Raw genomic sequence first — 24,571 nt, forward strand, 5'->3', positions numbered from 1 at the left:
TTTGTCGTTGTTGCTGTACTATCTATGATAGTGTCTAATAATGCACATTGATGTCTTTTTAAGCCATTATTTTCTGTAAGATTCTCCTTTTGTGAGCATGTCCTGTATTAAAAGCCTCTATGCGGCAAGTGTTTAATGAATAAAATGACTTTTTTAAATATAATAATTCGTTTTGAGGGTGACTTCATGTGTTTTGTAATTTGTTTGACATGGAGGAGGAGACCATTCATTAAAAAAACACCTGCTATTTGTTAATAACGTGTATATCGGTTCATGCTACCTCAATCAAACTTGTACATCCACTTAGTGACATCCCAGCTATATATTTCCAGCTATCAAAATGTTTCGTTGAGCATGATTGTGTTCCCCATAGTACAAATAATATCACTTTCAAAATCTGTTGTTTGGGTGATTTTGGGTCCAAAATGTTCCTATAGTATGTCAAAATGTAAAAAATAACTATCAGCTTATATAGGTGAGGTTGTCTTAAACAAATAGATACCAAACATTGACATACTAAGACTTTAGTAAGACAAATCAAAAGTATGTGAAAACGGACAAATTAGCTAAAGGGTTAAATAAAAAATGAAAGACAGTAGAATTGAAAATAGACGCGTTTTCCGACTCACCTTCCCAGCGGAGCGTCCTCTGGGTTTCCCCCCGGGACAGGGTAGGGGGCGCAGGACTCATCGGAGGGCGTGGTGGGGGAGGAGCTGGGCAGGTAGACGGCCGTCCAGAGCATCAGGTTACGCACGTGACACACCGGGTGCAGAACCTGAAACAACAACATTAACTTGGGAATTACAAATAATAGTAGAAAAGTATGTTATGATATCAAACCAACTTCATCCTGTCATTCGTAAGTTTGAGTTGAAAACATGATGAATAAACGTCTTTTTTAGTCAAAGAAAACCTCTTGTCTAGTTTTAGCTAATGAACATATCAACAGGTTTCTGACTCCCAAGAAGTGCTGACTCAGTAAGTTAACAATAAAATATAAAAACACATGGAGTATACCAAGAACAACAATTTCTGAACGAACCTGGGGCAGGATAATGCGATAATGCGATAATGTAAATGACTGATATCCTCTGTAGAAATACGGTCCTATTGCTGGAAAACTGGATGGTTGCCGATTACATTACATGACATTACATTTAGCTGACGCTTTTATCCAAAGCGACTTACAATAAGTGCGTTCGACCAGGAAGACACAACCTTGAAGAAAACAGAATCATAAAGTACATCAGGTTTCATAGAGCCAAACATTTCAAGTGCTACTCAACTGGCTTTAGGTAAGCCAGTCCTTTGTTAGTAATTCTATCGCTCGAAGTGGAGTCGAAAGAGATGAGTTTTCAGTCTGCGCCGGAAGATGTGCAAGCTATCTGCTGTCCTGATGTCAATGGGGAGCTCATTCCACCATGTTGGAGCCAGGACAGCAAACCCACGTGTTTTTGCTGATGGGAACTTGGGTCCCCTTCGCAGCGAGGGCGCAGCGAGCTGTTTGGCTGATGCAGAGCGGAGTGCACGTGCTGGGGTGTACGGTGTAACCATGTCCTGGATGTAGGAAGGGCCAGGATGTATTAGAGTGCCCTTGTGGTATGTACCAATTTCATTTAGTGTTGTTATTTTTCTTTAATGTAAAGTAGTTGTCCTGTGTATATATGTATTGCTTTTGGCTCCATGTCTTCGTCCTATGTATGTGATCTTTTGTAAGCTGAAAATCAACATATTGATAAAAATAAAAACACAGCATCAGGTTACGGACGTGACTCACCGGGTGCAGAACCTGAAACAACAACAACAAATAACACAAATAATAGTAGAACTTCAAACCATCAGCTGGATTCTGACTCCCAAGAACTGTTGTTGTTATTGTGTACTCAAGTCAGTAAGTTAACAATAACAACAATATAGACTATCCTTTTTAAGTGCGTATTTTTTGTTTTCATTTTGTGGATGGAAAAATGTTTGTTAATGACACTTTTGTTGTCATATTTGTGTAAAAACACTGGTCCTAAAACCCTGTCTCACAGACCAAGAACAAACACAAAACAATCCAGTAACCACATAAAAGCAAAAGTTCCAGACAATAAAAGGACTGCATGACTCTGGGGCTCAACTTCCCCAAAAAGCAATTGAAGAATTGTTATGGACGTCTATGTTACCCTATTTACATCTTTAACCTATTCTATCGTTTCTCTGGAGTTTTAACCAGCTTTAAAGCAGAACTGTTTCTCTCCCTTCAGGACAGTGACGGAGGAAAGTAATGGAGGACGTACGATCTCAGAGTGTGAGGAGTACAGCATGTTCCTCAGCGTCCGATTGGCCGGCCTCAGCAGCGACCACACGCTGCAGGTCCGCTCCTGAACGTGCCGGTCCTCACGCTCCTTCCCACTGTTACACAGGAAGGTGCCGAACAGAGCGGAGTAGGTGTGCTGCACCAGCTTCACCGGCACTCACACACACACACACACACACACACACACACACACACACACACACACACACACACACACACACACACACCACACACACACACACACACCACACAACACACACACACACACCCACACACACACACCACACACACACACACACACACACACACCACACACACACACACATCACACACACACACACACCACACACACACACACACACACACACACACACACACACACACACACACACACACACACACACACACACACACACACACACACACACACACACACACACACACACACAGGTTTGATAATAACAGCAGGGATGCAGGAGTAACTGCTCATTAGTGGCTCACAATGGGAAGCTGACGTGGAACGGAAAATCATGGACAATAAAATATGTCAGAAATGTTTAACCACCTCCTAGGAAACAGTATAATTGAACACCACTCGGAACAAATGAGAGTTCCTGTTTGTAAACTATAGAGAAAACCATCTTCACTGACTTCATGAAGCAGCAGCTGCCTGATGTAACAAACCATGAGGGAAAATACATCATTCTAAATTAAAATACTAAAATAAATGTAAAACAAAGTAATCAGATATAAAAACAACTACTAAGAATAATAATTAAATAATTAAATACAAAATAATAATAAAAAAGTAATACACAAAAATAATTGTAAAGAAAATAATTAATCAAATATAAAAATGACTTTGAATAATAATAATTAAAACAAATAATATTAATCAAAACATATCTCTTCACACTCGCATATCCACCCTGATCAATATCCATCACACATCCTCTGTTTTGGGTTATTTGATTTATATCCTGCATTGTCTTGTTTATGTTTCTTATGCTGGTGTTATCTATTGTGTATCTTGTTTGTTATGTGTGTGTACGGCGACCTTGAGAGCCTTGAAAGGCGACTATATAAAATAAATGAATTATTATTAAAAAAATGATAAAAAAATTAAATACGAAAATAAGTTAAAATGAATAAAATAGTAACTACGAGAACAACTGGTGTCTGTGACTTTGAGGAGTGAACACTGTTACGCACCAGGAAGGCCTCGTTGAACTCGAAGGAGCAGGGGAACTGCCTCTGCAGCTGGTGGACGCAGTCGAGCCACTGCAGGAACACGGGGCAGCGCTCGTTCACGTCCTCCGAGTTCTCTCCGTGGCCGCAGCGGTCCGCAAACTTATGTCCGAAGTCCAGCCAGTCGGTCTCCACCAGAACCTGGAAGCCCTGCAGGAGGACGGCACGAGATGTTAAAGCATATATGAGGACATGTAAAGAACAGGGTAATAAGGACATAAGCAAAATTATATAAATTAAACAGTGTTTTCATTCATTTACAGACATTACATCCTTAAAAACACAAGGGGAATTAAAACAATAATACATTTAAATAATAATAATAATGATTTGAGAAAGAATTATCCCAAATTATACAGTTATTTAATTAAATAAAATAATAAAGATATACAGTATAACACAACATAAAAACACAAAAATGCCCCAAAATAATAAGAATAAAAAAGTATAACATTGGTCACAAGGTCTTAGATTTAAGGACTTGTTACTTTACAGCTTTAAAACCAATAATAATAATACATTGAGAACAAGTAAAGAACATGATAATAATGACATAAGTTATCCGCACAAAACTAGACGAGTATTTAAAAAAAATGTCCAAAATAATACAAATAAAAACGTGTAACAAAGGCCGGTGTCAGTTACAGAGGTGGGAAGTAGTGGAGTACAAATACTTCGTTGCTGTACTTAAGTACATGTTTCTGGTATCAGTACTTTACTCCACTACTTATTTTTCTGATGACTTTTTACTTTGACTTCTTACGTTTTGAACCCAAATACCTGTACTTTCTACTTCTTACATGTTGAACACAAATACCTGTACTTTCTACTTCTTAAATGTTGAACACAAATACCTGTACTTTCTACTTCTTACATGTTGAACACAAATACCTGTACTTTCTACTTCTTAAATGTTGAACACAAATACCTGTACTTTCTACTTCTTACATGTTGAACACAAATACCTGTACTTTCTACTTCTTACATGTTGAACACAAATACCTGTACTTTCTACTTCTTACATGTTGAACCCAAATACCTGTACTTTCTACTTCTCACATGTTGAACTCAAATACCTGTACTTTCTACTTCTTACATGTTGAACACAAATACCTGTACTTTCTACTTCTCACATGTTGAAACTCAAATACCTGTACTTTCTACTTCTCACATGTTGAACTCAAATACCTGTACTTTCTACTTCTTACATGTTGAACTCAAATACCTGTACTTTCTACTTCTTCACATGTTGAACTCAAATACCTGTACTTTCTACTTCTTACATGTTGAACTCAAATACCTGTACTTTCTACTTCTTACATGTTGAACTCAAATACCTGTACTTTCTACTTCTTACATGTTGAACTCAAATACCTGTACTTTCTACTTCTTCCATGTTGAACCTCAAATACCTGTACTTTCTACTTCTTACATGTTGAACTCAAATACCTGACTTTCTACTTCTTACATGTTGAACTCAAATACCTGTACTTTCTACTTCTTACATGTTGAACTCAAATACCTGTACTTTCTACTTCTTACATGTTGAACTCAAATACCTGTACTTTCTACTTCTTACATGTTGACCTCAAATACCTGTACTTTCTACTTCTTACATGTTGAACTCAAATACCTGTACTTTCTACTTCTTACATGTTGAACTCAAATACCTGTACTTTCTACTTCTTACATGTTGAACTCCAAATACCTGTACTTTCTACTTCTTACATGTTGAACCCAAATACCTGTACTTTCCTTTCTACTTCTTACATGTTGAACTCAAATACCTGTACTTTCTACTTCTTACATGTTGAACTCAAATACCTGTACTTTCTACTTCTTACATGTTGAACTCAAATACCTGTACTTTCTACTTCTTACATGTTGAACCCAAATACCTGTACTTTCTACTTCTTACATGTTGAACTCAAATACCTGTACTTTCTACTTCTTACATGTTGAACTCAAATACCTGTACTTCTACTTCTTACATGTTGAACTCAAATACCTGTACTTTCTACTTCTTACATGTTGAACTCAAATACCTGTACTTTCTACTTCTTACATGTTGAACTCAAATACCTGTACTTTCTACTTCTTACATGTTGAACACAAATACCTGTACTTTCTACTTCTTACATGTTGAACTACAAATACCTGTACTTTCTACTTCTTACATGTTGAACTACAAATACCTGTACTTTCTACTTCTTACATGTTGAACACAAATACCTGTACTTTCTACTTCTTACATGTTGAACACAAATACCTGTACTTTCTACTTCTTACATGTTGAACTCAAATACCTGTACTTTCTACTTCTTACATGTTGAACTCAAATACCTGTACTTTCTACTTCTTACATGTTGAACCCAAATACCTGTACTTTCTACTTCTTACATGTTGAACACAAATACCTGTACTTTCTACTTCTTACATGTTGAACACAAATACCTGTACTTTCTACTTCTTACATGTTGAACACAAATACCTGTACTTTCTACTTCTTACATGTTGAACACAAATACCTGTACTTTCTACTTCTTACATGTTGAACTCAAATACCTGTACTTTCTACTTCTTACATGTTGAACCCAAATACCTGTACTTTCTACTTCTTACATGTTGAACACAAATACCTGTACTTTCTACTTCTACATGTTGAACTCAAATACCTGTACTTTCTACTTCTTACATGTTGAACTCAAATACCTGTACTTTCTACTTCTTACATGTTGAACTCAAATACCTGTACTTTCTACTTCTTACATGTTGAACTCAAATACCTGTACTTTCTACTTCTTACATGTTGAACCCAAATACCTGTACTTTCTACTTCTTACATGTTGAACTCAAATACCTGTACTTTCTACTTCTTACATATTGAACCCAAATACCTGAACTTTCTACTTCTTACATGTTGAACCCAAATACCTGTACTTTCTACTTCTTACATGTTGAACTCAAATACTTGTACTTTCTACTTCTTACATGTTGAACACAAATACCTGTACTTTCTACTTCTTACATGTTGAACTCAAATACCTGTACTTTCTACTTCTTACATGTTGAACTCAAATACTTGTACTTTCTACTTCTTACATGTTGAACACAAATACCTGTACTTTCTACTTCTTACATGTTGAACTCAAATACCTGTACTTTCTACTTCTTACATGTTGAACCCAAATACCTGTACTTTCTACTTCTTACATGTTGAACACAAATACCTGTACTTTCTACTTCTTACATGTTGAACCCAAATACCTGTACTTTCTACTTCTTACATGTTGAACTCAAATACTTGTACTTTCTACTTCCTACATGTTGAACTCAAATACTTGTACTTTCTACTTCTTACATGTTGAACTCAAATACCTGTACTTTCTACTTCTCACATGTGAACTCAAATACCTGTACTTTCTACTTCTCACATGTTGAACTCAAATACCTGTACTTTCTACTTCTTACATGTTGAACACAAATACCTGTACTTTCTACTTCTTACATGTTGAACTCAAATACCTGTACTTTCTACTTCTTACATGTTGAACTCAAATACTTGTACTTTCTACTTCTTACATGTTGAACACAAATACCTGTACTTTCTACTTCTTACATGTTGAACTCAAATACCTGTACTTTCTACTTCTTACATGTTGAACTCAAATACCTGTACTTTCTACTTCTTACATGTTGAACTCAAATACCTGTACTTTCTACTTCTTACATGTTGAACTCAAATACCTGTACTTTCTACTTCTCACATGTTGAACACAAATACCTGTACTTTCTACTTCTTACATGTTGAACTCAAATACCTGTACTTTCTACTTCTTACATGTTGAACTCAAATACCTGTACTTTCTACTTCTTACATGTTGAACTCAAATACTTGTACTTCTACTTCTTACATGTTGAACTCAAATACCTGTACTTTCTACTTCTTACATGTTGAACTCAAATACTTGTACTTTCTACTTCTTACATGTTGAACTCAAATACCTGTACTTTCTACTTCTCACATGTTGAACTCAAATACCTGTACTTTCTACTTCTCACATGTTGAACTCAAATACCTGTACTTTCTACTTCTTACATGTTGAACACAAATACCTGTACTTTCTACTTCTTACATGTTGAACTCAAATACCTGTACTTTCTACTTCTTACATGTTGAACTCAAATACTTGTACTTTCTACTTCTTACATGTTGAACACAAATACCTGTACTTTCTACTTCTTACATGTTGAACTCAAATACCTGTACTTTCTACTTCTTACATGTTGAACTCAAATACTTGTACTTTCTACTTCTTACATGTTGAACACAAATACCTGTACTTTCTACTTCTTACATGTTGAACTCAAATACCTGTACTTTCTACTTCTTACATGTTGAACTCAAATACCTGTACTTTCTACTTCTTACATGTTGAACTCAAATACTTGTACTTTCTACTTCTTACATGTTGAACTCAAATACCTGTACTTTCTACTTCTTACATGTTGAACTCAAATACCTGTACTTTCTACTTCTTACATGTTGAACTCAAATACCTGTACTTTCTACTTCTTACATGTTGAACTCAAATACCTGTACTTTCTACTTCTTACATGTTGAACTCAAATACCTGTACTTTCTACTTCTTACATGTTGAACTCAAATACCTGTACTTTCTACTTCTTACATGTTGAACTCAAATACCTGTACTTTCTACTTCTTACATGTTGAACTCAAATACTTGTACTTTCTACTTCTTACATGTTGAACTCAAATACCTGTACTTTCTACTTCTTACATGTTGAACTCAAATACCTGTACTTTCTACTTCTTACATGTTGAACTCAAATACCTGTACTTTCTACTTCTCACATGTTGAACTCAAATACTTGTACTTTCTACTTCTCTCATTTTCCAAACAGCTGGTTCCTTTAGTCTGAATGTGTGTTTGGTGCGTGATCATTATTCTTTAGAGTCATTGCGTGCCTATTGATTTGAACACGATCCGTGTATCCATCATTTCCTGGTCTTCTCTAAAGAAGAGGGACCAATGGAAACGTTGTCATGTTGCCGTTGTTCAGCATGGAAACATTCATTAGCTAACAACGACATTATTGTTCTATTAATATAAAGGGAGGTCAGGTACTCTTTAAAGCAGCTGCTAGTTATGGGTACTTTTTACTGAAGTACATTTCAAAGCCTCTTTACTTTGACTTGAGTAAAGAAGTTTAGTCAGTACTTCTACTTTACCAGAGTACTTTTAAACACGAGTATCTGTACTTCTACTTGAGTAAAGGACGTGTGTACTTTACCCTCTCTGGTCAGCGATGAAACTAGAGGAGTGTGTTCTGTACCTCTATGGTGCGGTAGTACGGGTCCAGCAGCAGCTTGGACAGAGCGGCGATCTGAGGCGTGCGGTCCCAGCCGTCGGAGCAGTGGACGAGGACCGGGCGGTGGTCCCGCTCCACGGCGTTCATCACCAGCAGAGACGCCTTCAGGAGCAGAGACAGGTTCTGCAGCCACTTGGTGCTCTCCAGAGCAGACAGCCAGCTACACACACACACACACACACACACACACACACACACACACACACACACACACACACACACACACACACACACACACACACACACACACACACACACACACACACACACACACACAACACACACACACACACACCACACACACACACACACACACACACACACACACACACACCACACACACACACACACACACACACACACACACACACACACCACACACACAACACACACACACACACACACACACACACACACACACACACACACACACACACACCACACACCACCCACACACACACACACACAAAGTGATTTACATGAGCAACAGAAACAGAAGCCTGGATCTCACACACACAGAGGACAGGAAGCGTAGAACTACAGGCAGCATCTGATGAGTGGAAACTGATCTGGTCTCCACCAGACACAGCGCCCGCTCAGCTCACACACACACAAAAGCAGCGGCAAAGAGAAAAGTCTTCAGCCTGGATTTAAAAGTAGTCAGAGTCACAGCAGACCTGCAGGTTTCTGGGAGTTTGATCCAGATATTTGGAGCATAATAAGTTCTGACTGTGGGGACAGGAAGCTGACCAGAAGACCTGAGCGGTTCATCCATCAGACCTCATGTGCCTCTTAGTGACAGTCCATATGAGGACAGATCATGCCACACATTAATAGCTTCTTAAGGTTTGCTTCGCCCGTCAACAACATCTCTATGGATTCAATTAGCTAAGAGCGAAACCGGGACTAAAACGATTTATATAATATCTCTAATATACTGAAAAAGTAGCAGGCTAAATACAACATTCAATCAAAAAACATAACGACTAAGCTCTGTCTGAAACCAGAGCCAAGTCTGCTCTGATTGGTTAGCTGGACGACTCTGTTGTGATTGGTCAACCACTTAGAGATGTCCCGCCCCTTAGCCTATCACGTACAATGTGATGGAATGCTTAACAAAGGAATTGTAGCCTTTGCAGACCATTTACGTGCACTAAAACCTATTGAACTCACTACAGGAAAGGGAAAAGGGCCTCTTTAATTAATAAGTGCTCAAATATGATTATCTCTCAATCTGCTCAGCCCCAAACTAGAGGAGGAAAAAGCCAGCAGCTAAAGAGCTGGAGAGGTATAAATAAAGGAATTAAAAAGAGTACAAATTATATTTGCACTGGTGCCCAGAAGCACATGAAAGACAGTGTATCTCCACAGTTACAATGACTCTGTAGGGATGTTTTTCTGCCCCCTGGTGGCCACAGGTGTGTATACATGCAGCCTTATTGTGCAGGTGAAGTAAAGCCCATGACTTTGCCCTTTTGGATAGTGTAATGTAACCGGATGGAGACATGCACACACTTTGACCTACTTCATTTAGGAGTTAATGTTTCCCTTGCCTTATCTGCTTTCTTATCCTTAGCGTTATGAGTGTTTAGTCTATAAACATGGAGCGTCTGTGAGCGAGACGGACGAGTCATTTTTGGCAATAAAACACTAGAGAAAAGTGCAATGAAGCAGCAGCAGTCACCACTTTGGAGAAACCATCTTCCCACCCTTCATGGAAGAGCAGCTGCCTGATGCACCTCAACAATGTAGGATCATATAAATAATATTGTAAGAATAATAAGATGTACAATACATTTAATTATAATAAAAATATTAAGAATATTTGACTGTTTTGAATGAAAATGATGCGTAAACATCAGCATGTCAATTCTGCGAACATCTTCATTCATCTTCATTGAGAAGCAGCTGCCTGATGTAACACTGCAATGTTAGAAGATATTAAGAAAAATATATAATAATAATAATATTGAAAAACTAAAAAATTAACAACAAATAAATAACGATAATGAAATAAAAAAAATGAATTAAAAAACAATTAAAGAAATAAAGAAAAAAAAATTCAAATTGAGAATATTCGACTGTTTTTAGTAAAAAAAAAGAAATGATGTTTTTTGTACTTATTCTGCCTGTAAAGTAGTTTTGTGTTTTGATCAAAGTTCATGTATAGACAAATCGAGTCAGGGAAAACTAAATGTTGCCCCCAGTCAGAGATTGTTTTTGTTTACGTTTGGGATTAACAGCTTGAAGGTCGGAAATTGGAAATCTAAACTGGGAAAGTCTACAAGTTCAGTCTATAGGCAATTAAACACATTAGGAAATTGCTTTTGTGAGATTTTAATTGTGTGCAAAAGACACTTTAGGCAATATTACATATATAATCCACCCTATAAGAAACATGGCATGAATTTCCCCTCGGGGATTAATAAAGGTTCATCTTATCTTATCTTATCTCATGGACATGTACTGGATGTACTTTGTTAGATTTTTGGTCTGTTTTCGTCTCCCGATACGATCGTTGAACCACTTTTAACAACGTAAGCAAGAGCGATTAAATGACACGTCCTCGCAGCGTCCAGATGGAAACAGATCCTGCTCTCGGGGTTTCTAAATCAGGCACAGATGTACGGCCAGCCAACACCAAAACACAGCTGTGTTACCTACGGTTACAGCACAGAGCTCTGAGTTTGATCCTGCAGAGTTAGGTGGGGAAATCTGGAGGAGTAAAAGTGAGACGTACTTGGCTGGATCGGGCATCTGAGTGCAGAGGAAACGCAGAGACTGGAAACTCTTGCGGATGGAGTGGATGTTGGCCATGCCCATAAACACCACCTCACAGTTGGGGTAGTACTCTGGAACAGCAGGAGCACAAGGGTTTCATAAAGGAGAGGGTTAAACCAGAGACATCAGGAAAATACTGTTTGTTTTACCACGGGGAAACTGGGTTAGGTGACAAATGCTCCATTTTAGAATGAAATCAATACAAATTCAATTTAGAAAAAAAAAAATATATATTAATTAGGGCTGTCAGTCGATTAAAATAGTTAATCGCGATTAATCGCAAATTAATCGCACATTTTTGATCTGTTCTAAATGTACCTTAGAGGAATATTTTTCAAGTTTTTAATACTCTTATCAACATATGAGTGGACAAATATGCTTTATGCTAATGTTTATTATCATTTGAACAATGACAAATATTCTCATGAATATTAAACACAACAACCTGTGTGTGTGTGTGTGTGTGTGTGTGTGTGTGTGTGTGTGTGTGTGTGTGTGTGTGTGTGTGTGTGTGTGTGTGTGTGTGTGTGTGTGTGTGTGTGTGTGTGTGATCGTTGGAGCTATGTGCAGCTCAAGGCATATGCTCGAACGGGAGCTGCCTGGACGCTGCAATCATGTTGCGCACTATCCGTGCTGAGTGTGCTGACTTTTCGTACAATGTCCCACTGTCTGGCTTCCTGCATAAAGTCAAGTGCTCGGCGCAGTTGTGGCGAAATGTCGCTCCTCTGTTTTCATTTAAACAGCTCCGTATATCCGTTAGCGCAGCTAGCTAGCACCAGATGCTAACAACAACAATGCACGTAAGGTCTCTCTCTCGCTCGCTCGGGCCACACATACACACACCCTCCCGGTCCTCCAGATGGCCAGTCGGTGCCTGCCGGTGAGCGTGGAAGTGTGGTCTGCCACAAGCGGGCGGCAGGAGCGGGGCTGTCAGCATCAGCTTGTAGATGGTATTTTAAACTCGATGCGCTCTGAAACTACGGGGCGGCCGAGGAAAAAAAATACACATGCGTTAATCGCGTTAAAATAATTAGTGGCGTTAATTTTTGCGTTAACGCGTTATTAACGCGTTAACTTGACAGCCCTAATTTAAACATAAGATGATAAAGAAAAGAGAACAATTAAAAAATGTTTAATTAAATAAAGCTTAATATAAAATACAACAAAATAAAAATATTTATAAGAATAAAAAAAGTTATAATATGAAATAAAAAGATAAATTACAATAATAAATAAATATATTCATATAAATTAAATATATATATATATATATACACACACATTGTATAAAGTATAATGTCAAATAAAAAATAGAATACAAATAGAAAAATAAATGTATACAAACATAAAAAGTTGAAAGTAACATTTCCAATTCAAGATACAAATAGTCAAAATGCACACATTGCACCACAAGATACAAATACAAATAAAAAAGGTGGAGGTTTTCATTTTTCACACAGAAACAATCACATTTTCCTGGATCCACGGCACATCTTGACCTGCTCCTATCTGATTTGAGGAGACCTACCTGGGCATTCGCAGCCGCCCCCCTTGGCCCGGTTAGCTACAGCAGCGGCGTAGGAGCGAGCGTCCAGGATCAGCAGCTTGTGAGGCTGCGAGGCCAACGTCTCCACCTCCGTGCTGTGGGTCATCGAGGACTCTGATACACACACAGGAACAGAGAGGATACGTCACAATGCGACCCAGGTTGTACAGCAGTAGGGTTACTGTTGAGGTTATCAGAACATTTTGAGTTCCTATAAATCTGGACATGTTTTTTATAAACGGTATATATCTGAGACCTATAATGTATGCCTACAAATAGTATAATAGGAGACCTTTAAGCTCTTACCAAAGTCAGTGTCTGGCAGGTCGGTGCCGTTGCTGTAGCCCCCCCCCCCGTTGGCGAGGTGCTTCCTGGGGGATCCCACCACAGCGCAGGCTTTAGCGATGGATTGAACCAGGTGCTCATCGTCAGCGTTCCTCCAGCCCCACCAGCTCACCTCCGGCTGGCCGCAGCGGGCGATCACTGCCCCCGTCGTCTGGTGCCTGTGTGTGTGTGTGTGTGTGTGTGTGTGTGTGTGTGTGTGCGTGTGTGTGTGTGTGTGGGGGGGGGGGGAGAAGTTAGCCAAAACACAACATTATGTTAGCTCCACTGTCTTAAAAGAGGTATATTTTCTGCTACTTTTCAACTCCCCGCTCTACAAAGATCCCCTTTTTCCAAAGCGTATATTCATATATCAGTGATGAACCTGACTTCCATGACATTCCGTGTTGTACACATAGTCAAACTGCATTTTTGTTTACTATCCTACAAAACCAGACCATACAACTGCACAGAACATCACCAGGACGGAGCTGCCATCCATGGAGGACCTTTACTCCCAGCGGCTCAGGAAGAAAGCCCTCAGGATTATAACAGACCCCCATCACCCCAGCCACAAACTGTTCTGTCTGCTGCCGTCTGGCAGGCGGTACCGCAGCATCAGGACTAAAACCACCAGACTCAGAGACAGCTTCATCCCACAGGCAATAAGACAGAACTGTTGAAACAACATCCATAACATTCATCTGGCTGCTACTTAGAAATGATGTATCTATTTACCTAATATATCATATTTCAAGGACTTTAGAAAAGGAAAGGAAAGGAGGGATCACTGCAGCCGTGACGCAGTGAGCTGTCGTTGCCTAGATCAGTGTTGTTGTTCTCTGAATACAGCCAAACAAACGTAGCCTGGAGGGAATCATCCATCAGTAACTAGCTGTGGTGTTTAATAAAGCCACAGTGGCAATGATACAGATAGGCAAAGTGTTTAGTGGCTGCGTGGAGGTAAACAAACAGACCTATAAACCACAGCAGGGAACCTCTTCAAGGAGCGGAAAGCCGCCACGTTCTCCAGCTCCTTGTCGGTGATCCAGGCGGGAACCAGGAGCTGCTGAGGGTAACTGGGGCAGAGCCTGGAGAGAGGAGGGGGGGGAGAGAGACAGGAAGAGAGTGCTTTGTTTTGAGCGTTCGACACTATAATAATCCAAAGGAGAAATATGAACGTTACCTTTTTACTGAAATGATCAAATAAAGTCTCTCATTGTTCAAACATGTTTGAATGGTGATATACAGTGATAGGTTAAAGGTCCCTTATTGTACTGTTTCTCATCAATATATCACAGCTCTCAGATATATACAGAACATGGTGCTCTAGGAGGAGATTCAGGTGATAAGGGGGGGGGGGTTTCCTTGGTTGCTGATTGGCTAATGGTTACACAAGACAAAACATCGTTATGACATCATAAAGTGGCCAAAATCTGATCAGCTCATTTTCAGACAGGTTTTTATAGAAATGGATCAAAAAGAGAGAGAATCTTTGTTCCTGAAACTTTCAGAGTCTCTTTCCACAGAGGGGACACATGTTGATGTAGAAGAGACATGAAGAAGAGGGGACACATGTTGATGAAGAAGAGACATGAAGAAGAGGGGACACATGTTGATGAAGAAGAGACATGAAGAAGAGGGGACACATGTGACAGATGACAGGACACTGTTTCTACACGGACCACTATTGCGGTAAGCATGTTGTAACTTCCGGTTGTTGTCATCTCCGGGTATCCCGTGTGCCTGTTCTGTTGCTGATAGCTTATTATCTTAACTTAATCGATCGTTTTAAAACTCTTGATCACGGCAACTGCCTGACGTTGTAATCACACGTTACTATTGCTTAAGCACTCACAACTCTCCTTCTCTTAGCGACTGTAACTCCACAGTTGCCTACACTCTTTTCGGGTTTGCTAACGGTAGCTACTTTAGCTTGATAGCTAGCCATGGCTCTTTCCCCACCCTCGGGTGCTATTTCCTGCTCTAACTGTCTCATGTTTGGTTACTTCCCTACCTCCTTTACTGGTACCGGTACATGTGTTAAATGTAGTATAGTTGTTAGGTTGGAGGCGGGAATCATAGCCATAGAAGCCCGGCTCCGCATCTTAGAAAGAAACTCAGCTACAGTAAAGCCCATGTTAGCCGGTGCGGACCGGCAAAAGGTAGCTCCTATTAGCCGTCCCCCGGCAACTCCCGAGCAGCAGGGAGACTGGGTGACTGTTCAGAAGGGGCATAACGCGAAACCCGCAGGTCCCCACCAACCCGTTCACGTATCTAACAGATATTCCCCCACTCAGCGAGACACCCCGCTGAGAAGCCAACTCTGGTTATTGGTAGCTCTATTATGAGACACGTGAAATTAGAGACCGAAGCCTCCACAGTCACATGCATTCCGGGGGCCAGAGCGGGCGACGTTGAGGCGCATCTTAAACTGCTGGCTAAAATAAACGTAAATACAGTAGGATTGTTATTCACGTCGGTGGTAATGATGTTCGTATACGCCGATCAGAATGCACCAAACTTAATGTGGAGTCGGTGTGTAGTTATGCTAAGACAATGTCGGACACCGTAATCTTCTCTGGTCCCCTCCCCAATCTGATCAATGATGACATGTATAGCCGCATGTCATCATTTCAGCGCTGGTTGTCTTGGTGGTGCCCAGCAAACAATGTGGGCTTCGTAAATAATTGGACAGCCTTCTGGGGAAAACCTGGTCTGATTAAGAGAGACGGCATTCATCCTACTTTGGAAGGTGCCGATCTCATTTCGGCAAACATTTCAGGGCTTTGTGGACTTAATCCATGACAAACTGGAGTTGAGACCAGGAGGCGGAGTCGCAGTCTTACACGCTTCTCTGCGCTCTCTCCTAGGCAGTCATCCATAGGAATCCCGAACCCAATAAAATACCCAATATTAGCGGTGTGTGTGTCTGCCCAAGGACAAGTTAAGGTAAAACCTAATAGAGGTGTCATACATAATAACCTAATCAAAGTAAATGTAACAACTACTACAGTGCAACAAAACAGGAATATTAAATGTGGTCTCTTAAACATAAGATCTCTAGCATCTAAAGCAATATTGGTAAATGATTTAATATCAGATTATAATATTGATATATGCTGTCTCACTGAAACTTGGTTGAGACATGAAGAATATGTCAGCATAAATGAGGCCACTCCACCCAGCCATATCAATACTCATATTGCCCGAGGCACGGGCCGAGGAGGTGGAGTTGCAGCAATCTTTGACTCAAGTTTACTTATCAATACTAAACCAAAATTAAATTATACCTCCTTTGAAAGCCTCGTTTTTAGTCTTACGCATCCGACCTGGAAAACTTTGCAGCCAATCTTATTTGTTACAGTGTACCGTGCACCAGGTCCTTATTCAGAATTCTTATCTGAATTCTCTGAGTTTTTATCAACTTTGGTTCTTAAAACAGATAAAGTAATTATCGTAGGTGACTTTAATATTCATGTTGACGACGATAAAAATAGCCTTACTGTTGCATTTAACTCTATATTAGATTCTGTTGGTTTCCGTCAGAGTGTAAATAAACCAACCCACTGCTATAATCACACTCTCGACCTTGTTCTGACTTATGGTATTGAAATTGAGCAACTATTAGTCGAACCGCATAATCCTGCTTTATCCGACCATTTCTTAGTAACTTTTGAAGTACTGTTACTAGACTACAAAGCATTAGTCAAAAGCTCCTGCAGCAGAAACCTATCTGTTAGTGCTATAGCCAAATTTAAGGAAGAGATTCCACCAATACTTAACTCGATAGCATGTCTGCATGTAAGGGAGGAAACTTATACAAAATGTACACCACCCCAAATTGATCATGTTGTTGATAGTGCTACAGATGCGCTGCGAATAAAATTAGACTCTATTGCTCCTTTGAAAAAGAAGAAAATAAAACAACATAGACTAGCTCCATGGCATAATGCCGAAACCCGCAAAATAAAGCAAAAGTCGAGACAACTTGAAAGGATATGGCGTTCTACTAAACTTGAAGAATCTCGTTTAATTTGGCATATTACTCTCAATGAATATAAGAAAGCACTGCGTAAAGCGAGAGCAGCCTACTACTCTTCATTAATAGATGAGAATAAGAATAATGCAAGATTTCTTTTCAGCACTGTAGCCAGGCTGACAGAGAGCCACAGCTCGATTGAGCCTTCTATTCCCATAGCACTCAGTAGTAATGATTTTATGTGCTTTTTTAACGATAAAATTGTTACTCTTAGAAACAAAATTAATGACCTCTTGCCTTTGACCAGTATAGTGTTATCAACAGCTCCCGGAAACGTAAGTTCTAATATTACACTAGATAGTAAACTAGAATGCTTTTCAGCCATAAACCTTGAACAATTAAATTCAATGATTCTCTCTTCTAAACCATCAACGTGCATGTTAGACCCAATTCCAACTAAGCTGTTGAAGGAAGTTTTTCCATTAATTAGCACTTATTTATTAAATATTATGAATATGTCTTTATTATCAGGCTATGTTCCACAATCATTCAAAGTAGCAGTGATAAAACCGCTTCTTAAAAAGCACAACCTCGATCCAGAGGTTTTAGCCAACTATAGACCTATTTCTAATCTTCCGTTCCTCTCAAAAATTCTTGAGAAAGCGGTCGCAAAACAGTTGTGTGATTACTTAAAAAACAATGATTTATTTGAAGCTTTTCAGTCTGGCTTTAGAACATATCATAGCACAGAGACAGCTCTGGTTAAAGTCACAAATGACATTCTAATAGCCTCTGACAAGGGACGTGTCTCTATTCTTGTTTTGCTCGATCTCAGTGCTGCATTTGATACTATCGACCATGATATCTTATTGCAAAGACTAGAGCACTTAGTTGGCATACAGGGAACTGCTTTAGACTGGTTTAGGTCCTATCTATCTGAACGCTCTCAGTTTGTACGTGTCAATGATGAATCTTCCACGCAAACCAAAGTTAGCCATGGAGTGCCACAGGGCTCAGTGCTCGGACCTATTTTGTTCACATTATATATGCTTCCGTTAGGCAATATTATAAGGAATCATTCTGTAAACTTTCATTGTTATGCGGATGATACTCAACTATATTTATCAATCAAGCCTGATGAAATTAATCATCTAAATACAATTCAAGACTGCCTTAAGGACTTAAAAACGTGGATGACCTTAAACTTTTTGATGTTAAACACGACCAAAACTGAAGTTATTGTACTTGGCCCGAAGAATCTACGAAACAAATTATCTAAGGATATACTAACTATGGATGGCATTAATTTGGCCTCCAGTGAGACTGTAAGGAATCTTGGTGTTATATTTGATCAGGATTTATCCTTTAACGCCCACATAAAATCAATTTCAAGGACCGCCTACTTCCATCTACGTAACATTGCAAAAATCAGGCATATCTTGCCTCAAAACGATGCAGAGAAACTAGTCCATGCATTTGTTACTTCAAGGCTGGAGTATTGTAACTCTTTATTATCAGGGTGTACCAAGAAGTCAGTCAAGTCGCTTCAGCTGATTCAAAATGCTGCGGCTCGTGTACTAACCAGAGTTAGGAAAAGGGACCACATTACTCCTGTTCTGGCTGCCTTACACTGGCTCCCTATAGAACACAGGATAGAATTTAAAATTCTTCTTCTCGCCTACAAAGCCCTTAATGGGCAGGCGCCATCTTACCTTAAAGAACTCATTATACCCTACTGTCCTACTAGGGCATTGCGTTCCAAGAATGCAGGGTTGTTGGTTGTTCCTAAAGTCTCTAAAAGTACAATGGGAGCCAGAGCCTTTTCTTATCAAGCTCCACATTTGTGGAATCAGCTTCCAGTTTGTGTTCGGGCGGCAGACACGCTATCCGTTTTTAAGAGTGCGCTTAAGACCTTCCTTTTTGATAAAGCTTATAGTTAGGGCTGATTAGATCCAGCCCCTAGTTTTGCTGATATAGGCTTAGTTTGTCGGGGGACATCTTACTTCTTCCTTCTCTCTGTCTATACCTGTGTACTCTCATGTTCCGATTAACCCAGCTTCCCCAAATGTCTTTCTTTTTGGTGTCTATATACGCCGGGATCCGGAGTCATGGATGATCCTGCGCTCCTCTGTCCTGGATCGCGAGCCCTGGATCTTGAGTCGTGGCTGTGGTCCTGGATCATAGGCCCTGGATGGATATCCTCGTGGATTCATCTTCCTATTATACACACATGCATTTCCAAACATTGGACTACCTATGTTGCAAATGTATTATCTTTTCAATTTACACACGGCATCTATTGCACGTCTGTCCGTCCTGGGAGAGGGATCCCTCCTCTGTTGCTCTCCCTGAGGTTTCTCCCATTTTTCCCTTTAAACTGTGGGTTTTCTCCGGAAGTTTTTCCTTGTACGATGTGAGGGTCTAAGGACAGAGGGTGTCGTATTGTCATACTGATATTTTGTACAAACTGTAAAGTCCACTGAGACAAATGTAACATTTGTGATATTGGGCTATATAAATAAACATTGATTGATTGATTGACATGTTGATGTAGAAGAGACATGAAGAAGAGGGGACACATGTTGATGAAGAGACATGAAGAAGAGGGGACACATGTTGATGAAGAAGAGACATGAAGAAGAGGGGACACATGTTGATGTAGAAGAGACATGAAGAAGAGGGGACACATGTTGATGTAGAAGAGACATGAAGAAGAGGGGACTCATGTTGATGTAGAAGAGACATGAAGAAGAGGGGACTCATGTTGATGTAGAAGAGACATGAAGAAGAGGGGACACATGTTGATGTAGAAAGAACATGAAGAAGAGGGGACACATGTTGATGTAGAAGAGACATGAAGAAGAGGGGACACGTGTTGATGTAGAAGAGACATGAAGAAGAGGGGACACATGTTGATGTAGAAGAGACATGAAGAAGAGGGGACACATGTTGATGTAGAAGAGACATGAAGAAGAGGGGACACATGTTGATGTAGAAGAGACATGAAGAAGAGGGGACACATGTTGATGAAGAAGAGACATGAAGAAGAGGGGACACATGTTGATGTAGAAGAGACATGAAGAAGAGGGGACACATGTTGATGTAGAAGAGACATGAAGAAGAGGTGACACATGTTGATGTAGAAGAGACATGAAGAAGAGGGGACACATGTTGATGTAGAAGAGACATGAAGAAGAGGGGACACATGTTGATGTAGAAGAGACATGAAGAAGAGGGGACACATGTTGATGTAGAAGAGACATGAAGAAGAGGGGACACATGTTGATGTAGAAGAGACATGAAGAAGAGGGGACACCTGTTGATGTAGAAGAGACATGGAAAGTGGATTTTGCATAATAGGTGACCTTTAAGGCCTGACACGTTTATAATAAATACATTTGACGTTTCACACAGAGGTAAAAGAATAGTGGATAGGAAAAGACGATAGGAGCTGATCTTTGGGACAATTTGACTGCAACCTGTCTGCAGACACCTAACCCTGGGCAGGGCTCATATCAGCGCGGGTACAATAACACACCACCCTCTGTCTGAACCACAGGCTGAGAGCAGAGCGGGGATCATCCCTCCACAGCAGCAGGATCTGTGAATGGAAGCTGTGATCACCTGAACTTGCTGTTGATGTCTGTGATCCTCCAGGCGTTCTGAGTGTCGAAGCCCATCCTCTCCACCTCGTTCTTGAACCAGGAGGTGACGTGTTCGCCTGCGGAGAGAGGGGAGATAACCGATAAGCAGAGGTGGAAGTAGTGGAGTACAAATACTTTGTTACTGTACTTAAGTACATGTTTCTGGTATCAGTACTTTACTCCACTACTTACTTTTCTGACGACTTTTTACTTTGACTTCTTACGTTTTGAACCCAAATACCTGTACTTTCTACTTCTTACATGTTGAACCCAAATACCTGTACTTTCTACTTCTTACATGTTGAACCCAAATACCTGTACTTTCTACTTCTTACATGTTGAACTCAAATACCTGTACTTTCTACTTCTCACATGTTGAACTCAAATACCTGTACTTTCTACTTCTTACATGTTGAACCCAAATACCTGTACTTTCTACTTCTTACATGTTGAACTCAAAATACCTGTACTTTCTACTTCTCACATGTGAACACAAATACCTGTACTTTCTACTTCTTACATGTTGAACACAAATACCTGTACTTTCTACTTCTTACATGTTGAACTCAAATACCTGTACTTTCTACTTCTTACATGTTGAACTCAAATACCTGTACTTTCTACTTCTTACATGTTGAACTCAAATACCTGTACTTTCTACTTCTTACATGTTAAACACAAATACCTGTACTTTCTACTTCTTACATGTTGAACTCAAATACCTGTACTTTCTACTTCTTACATGTTGAACTCAAATACCTGTACTTTCTACTTCTTACATGTTGAACTCAAATACCTGTACTTTCTACTTCTTACATGTTGAACACAAATCCTGTACTTTCTTCTTCTTACATGTTGAACACAAATACCTGTACTTTCTACTTCTTACATGTTGAACACAAATACCTGTACTTCTACTTCTTACATGTTGAAACTCAAATACCTGTACTTTCTACTTCTTACACGTTGAACTCAAATACCTGTACTTTCTACTTCTTACACGTTGAACTCAAATACCTGTACTTTCTACTTCTTACATGTTGAAACCCAAATACCTTGTACTTTCTACTTCTTACATGTTGAACTCAAATACCTGTACTTTCTACTTCTTACATGTTGAACCCAAATACCTGTACTTTTCTACTTCTTACATGTTGAACCCAAATTACCTGTACTTTCTACTTCTCACATGTTGAACCCAAATACCTGTACTTTCTACTTCTTACATGTTGAACTCAAATACCTGTACTTCTACTTCTTACATGTTGAACTCAAATACCTGTACTTTCTACTTCTTACATGTTGAACTCAAATACCTGTACTTTCTACTTCTCACATGTTGAACCCAAATACCTGTACTTTCTACTTCTCACATGTTGAACACAAATACCTGTACTTCTACTCCTCACATGTTGAACTCAAATACCTGTACTTTCTACTTCTTACATGTTGAACTCAATACCTGTACTTTCTACTTCTTACATGTTGAACACAAATACCTGTACTTTCTACTTCTTACATGTTGAACTCAAATACCTGTACTTTCTACTTCTTACATGTTGAACTCAAATACCTGTAGCTTTCTACTTCTTACATGTTGAACTCAAATACCTGTACTTTCTACTTCTTACATGTTGAACTCAAATACCTGTACTTTCTACTTCTTACATGTTGAACTCAAATACCTGTACTTTCTACTTCTTACATGTTAAACACAAATACCTGTACTTTCTACTTCTACATGTTGAACACAAATACCTGTACTTTCTACTTCTCACATGTTGAACACAAATACCTGTACTTTCTACTTCTTACATGTTGAACTCAAATACCTGTACTTTCTACTTCTTTACAATGTTGAACTCAATACCTGTACTTTCTACTTCTTACATGTTGAACTCAAATACCTGTACTTTCTACTCTTACATGTTGAACTACAAATACCTGTACTTTCTACTTCTTACATGTTGAACACAAATACCTGTACTTTCTACTTCTTACATGTTGAACACAAATACCTGTACTTTCTACTTCTTACATGTTGAACTCAAATACCTGTACTTTCTACTCAAATACCTGTACTTTCTACTTCTTACATGTTGAACTCAAATACATGTACTTTCTACTTCTTACATGTTGAACTCAAATACCTGTACTTTCTACTTCTTACATGTTGAACCCAAATACCTGTACTTTCTACTTCTTACATGTTGAACTCAAATACCTGTACTTTATACTTCTTACATGTTGAACCCAAATACCTGTACTTTCTACTTTTTACATGTTGATCACAAATACCTGTACTTTCTACTTCTTACATGTTGAACTCAAATACCTGTACTTTCTACTTCTTACATGTTGAACTCAAATACCTGTACTTCTACTTCTTACATGTTGAACTCAAATACCTGTACTTTCTACTTCTTACATGTTGAACTCAAATACCTGTACTTTCTACTTCTCACATGTTGAACTCAAATACCTGTACTTTCTACTTCTTACACGTTGAACCCAAATACCTGTACTTTCTACTTCTTACATGTTGAACTCAAATACCTGTACTTTCTACTTCTTACATGTTGAACCTCAAATACCTGTACTTTCTACTTCTTACATGTTGAACTCAAATACCTGTACTTTCTACTTCTTACATGTTGAACTCAAATACCTGTACTTTCTACTTCTCACATGTTGAACTCAAAATACCTGTACTTTCTACTTCTTACACGTTGAACCCAAATACCTGTACTTTCTACTTCTTACATGTTGAACTCAAATACCTGTACTTTCTACTTCTTACATGTTGAACTCAATACCTGTACTTTCTACTTCTTACATGTTGAACTCAAATACCTGTACTTTCTACTTCTTACATGTTGAACTCAAATACCTGTACTTTCTACTTCTTCCATGTTGAACTCAAATACCTGTACTTTCTACTTCTTACATGTTGAACTCAAATACCTGTACTTTCTACTTCTTACATTGTTGAACTCAAATACCTGTACTTTCTGCTTCTTACATGTTGAACTCAAATACCTGTACTTTCTACTTCTTACATGTTGAACTCAAATACCTGTACTTTCTACTTCTTACATGTTGAACTCAAATACCTGTACTTTCTACTTCTTACAAGTTGAACTCAAATACCTGTACTTTCTACTTCTTACATGTTGAACCCAAATACCTGTACTTTCTACTTCTCTCATTTTCCAAACAGCTGGTTCCTTTAGTCTGAATGTGTGTTTGATGCGTGATCATTATTCTTTAGAGTCATTGCGTGCCTATTGATTTGAACACGATCCGTGTATCCATCATTTCCTGGTCTTCTCTAAAGAAGAGGGACCAATGGA

General features: G+C 39.0%; 1 protein-coding gene across 1 annotated transcript in view; it reads right to left on the reverse strand.

Moving 5' to 3' along the window:
* The window catches only part of LOC117534574 (myotubularin-related protein 3-like), a gene marked incomplete at its 5' end in the record, with an annotated part of 46,057 nt that overhangs the window by 16,082 nt on the left and 5,404 nt on the right, over nt 1–24,571 (reverse strand). The window contains 9 exon segments of the mRNA XM_034198806.1: nt 630–775; nt 2,283–2,454; nt 3,516–3,700; nt 8,909–9,104; nt 11,685–11,796; nt 13,254–13,385; nt 13,578–13,774; nt 14,570–14,683; nt 21,199–21,295. Coding sequence (XP_034054697.1) covers nt 630–775; nt 2,283–2,454; nt 3,516–3,700; nt 8,909–9,104; nt 11,685–11,796; nt 13,254–13,385; nt 13,578–13,774; nt 14,570–14,683; nt 21,199–21,295 — 1,351 coding nt within the window.

This window comes from Gymnodraco acuticeps, unplaced genomic scaffold (genome assembly GCF_902827175.1).
Source record: "Gymnodraco acuticeps unplaced genomic scaffold, fGymAcu1.1, whole genome shotgun sequence".
In the NCBI taxonomy this organism is placed as follows: domain Eukaryota; kingdom Metazoa; phylum Chordata; class Actinopteri; order Perciformes; family Bathydraconidae; genus Gymnodraco; species Gymnodraco acuticeps.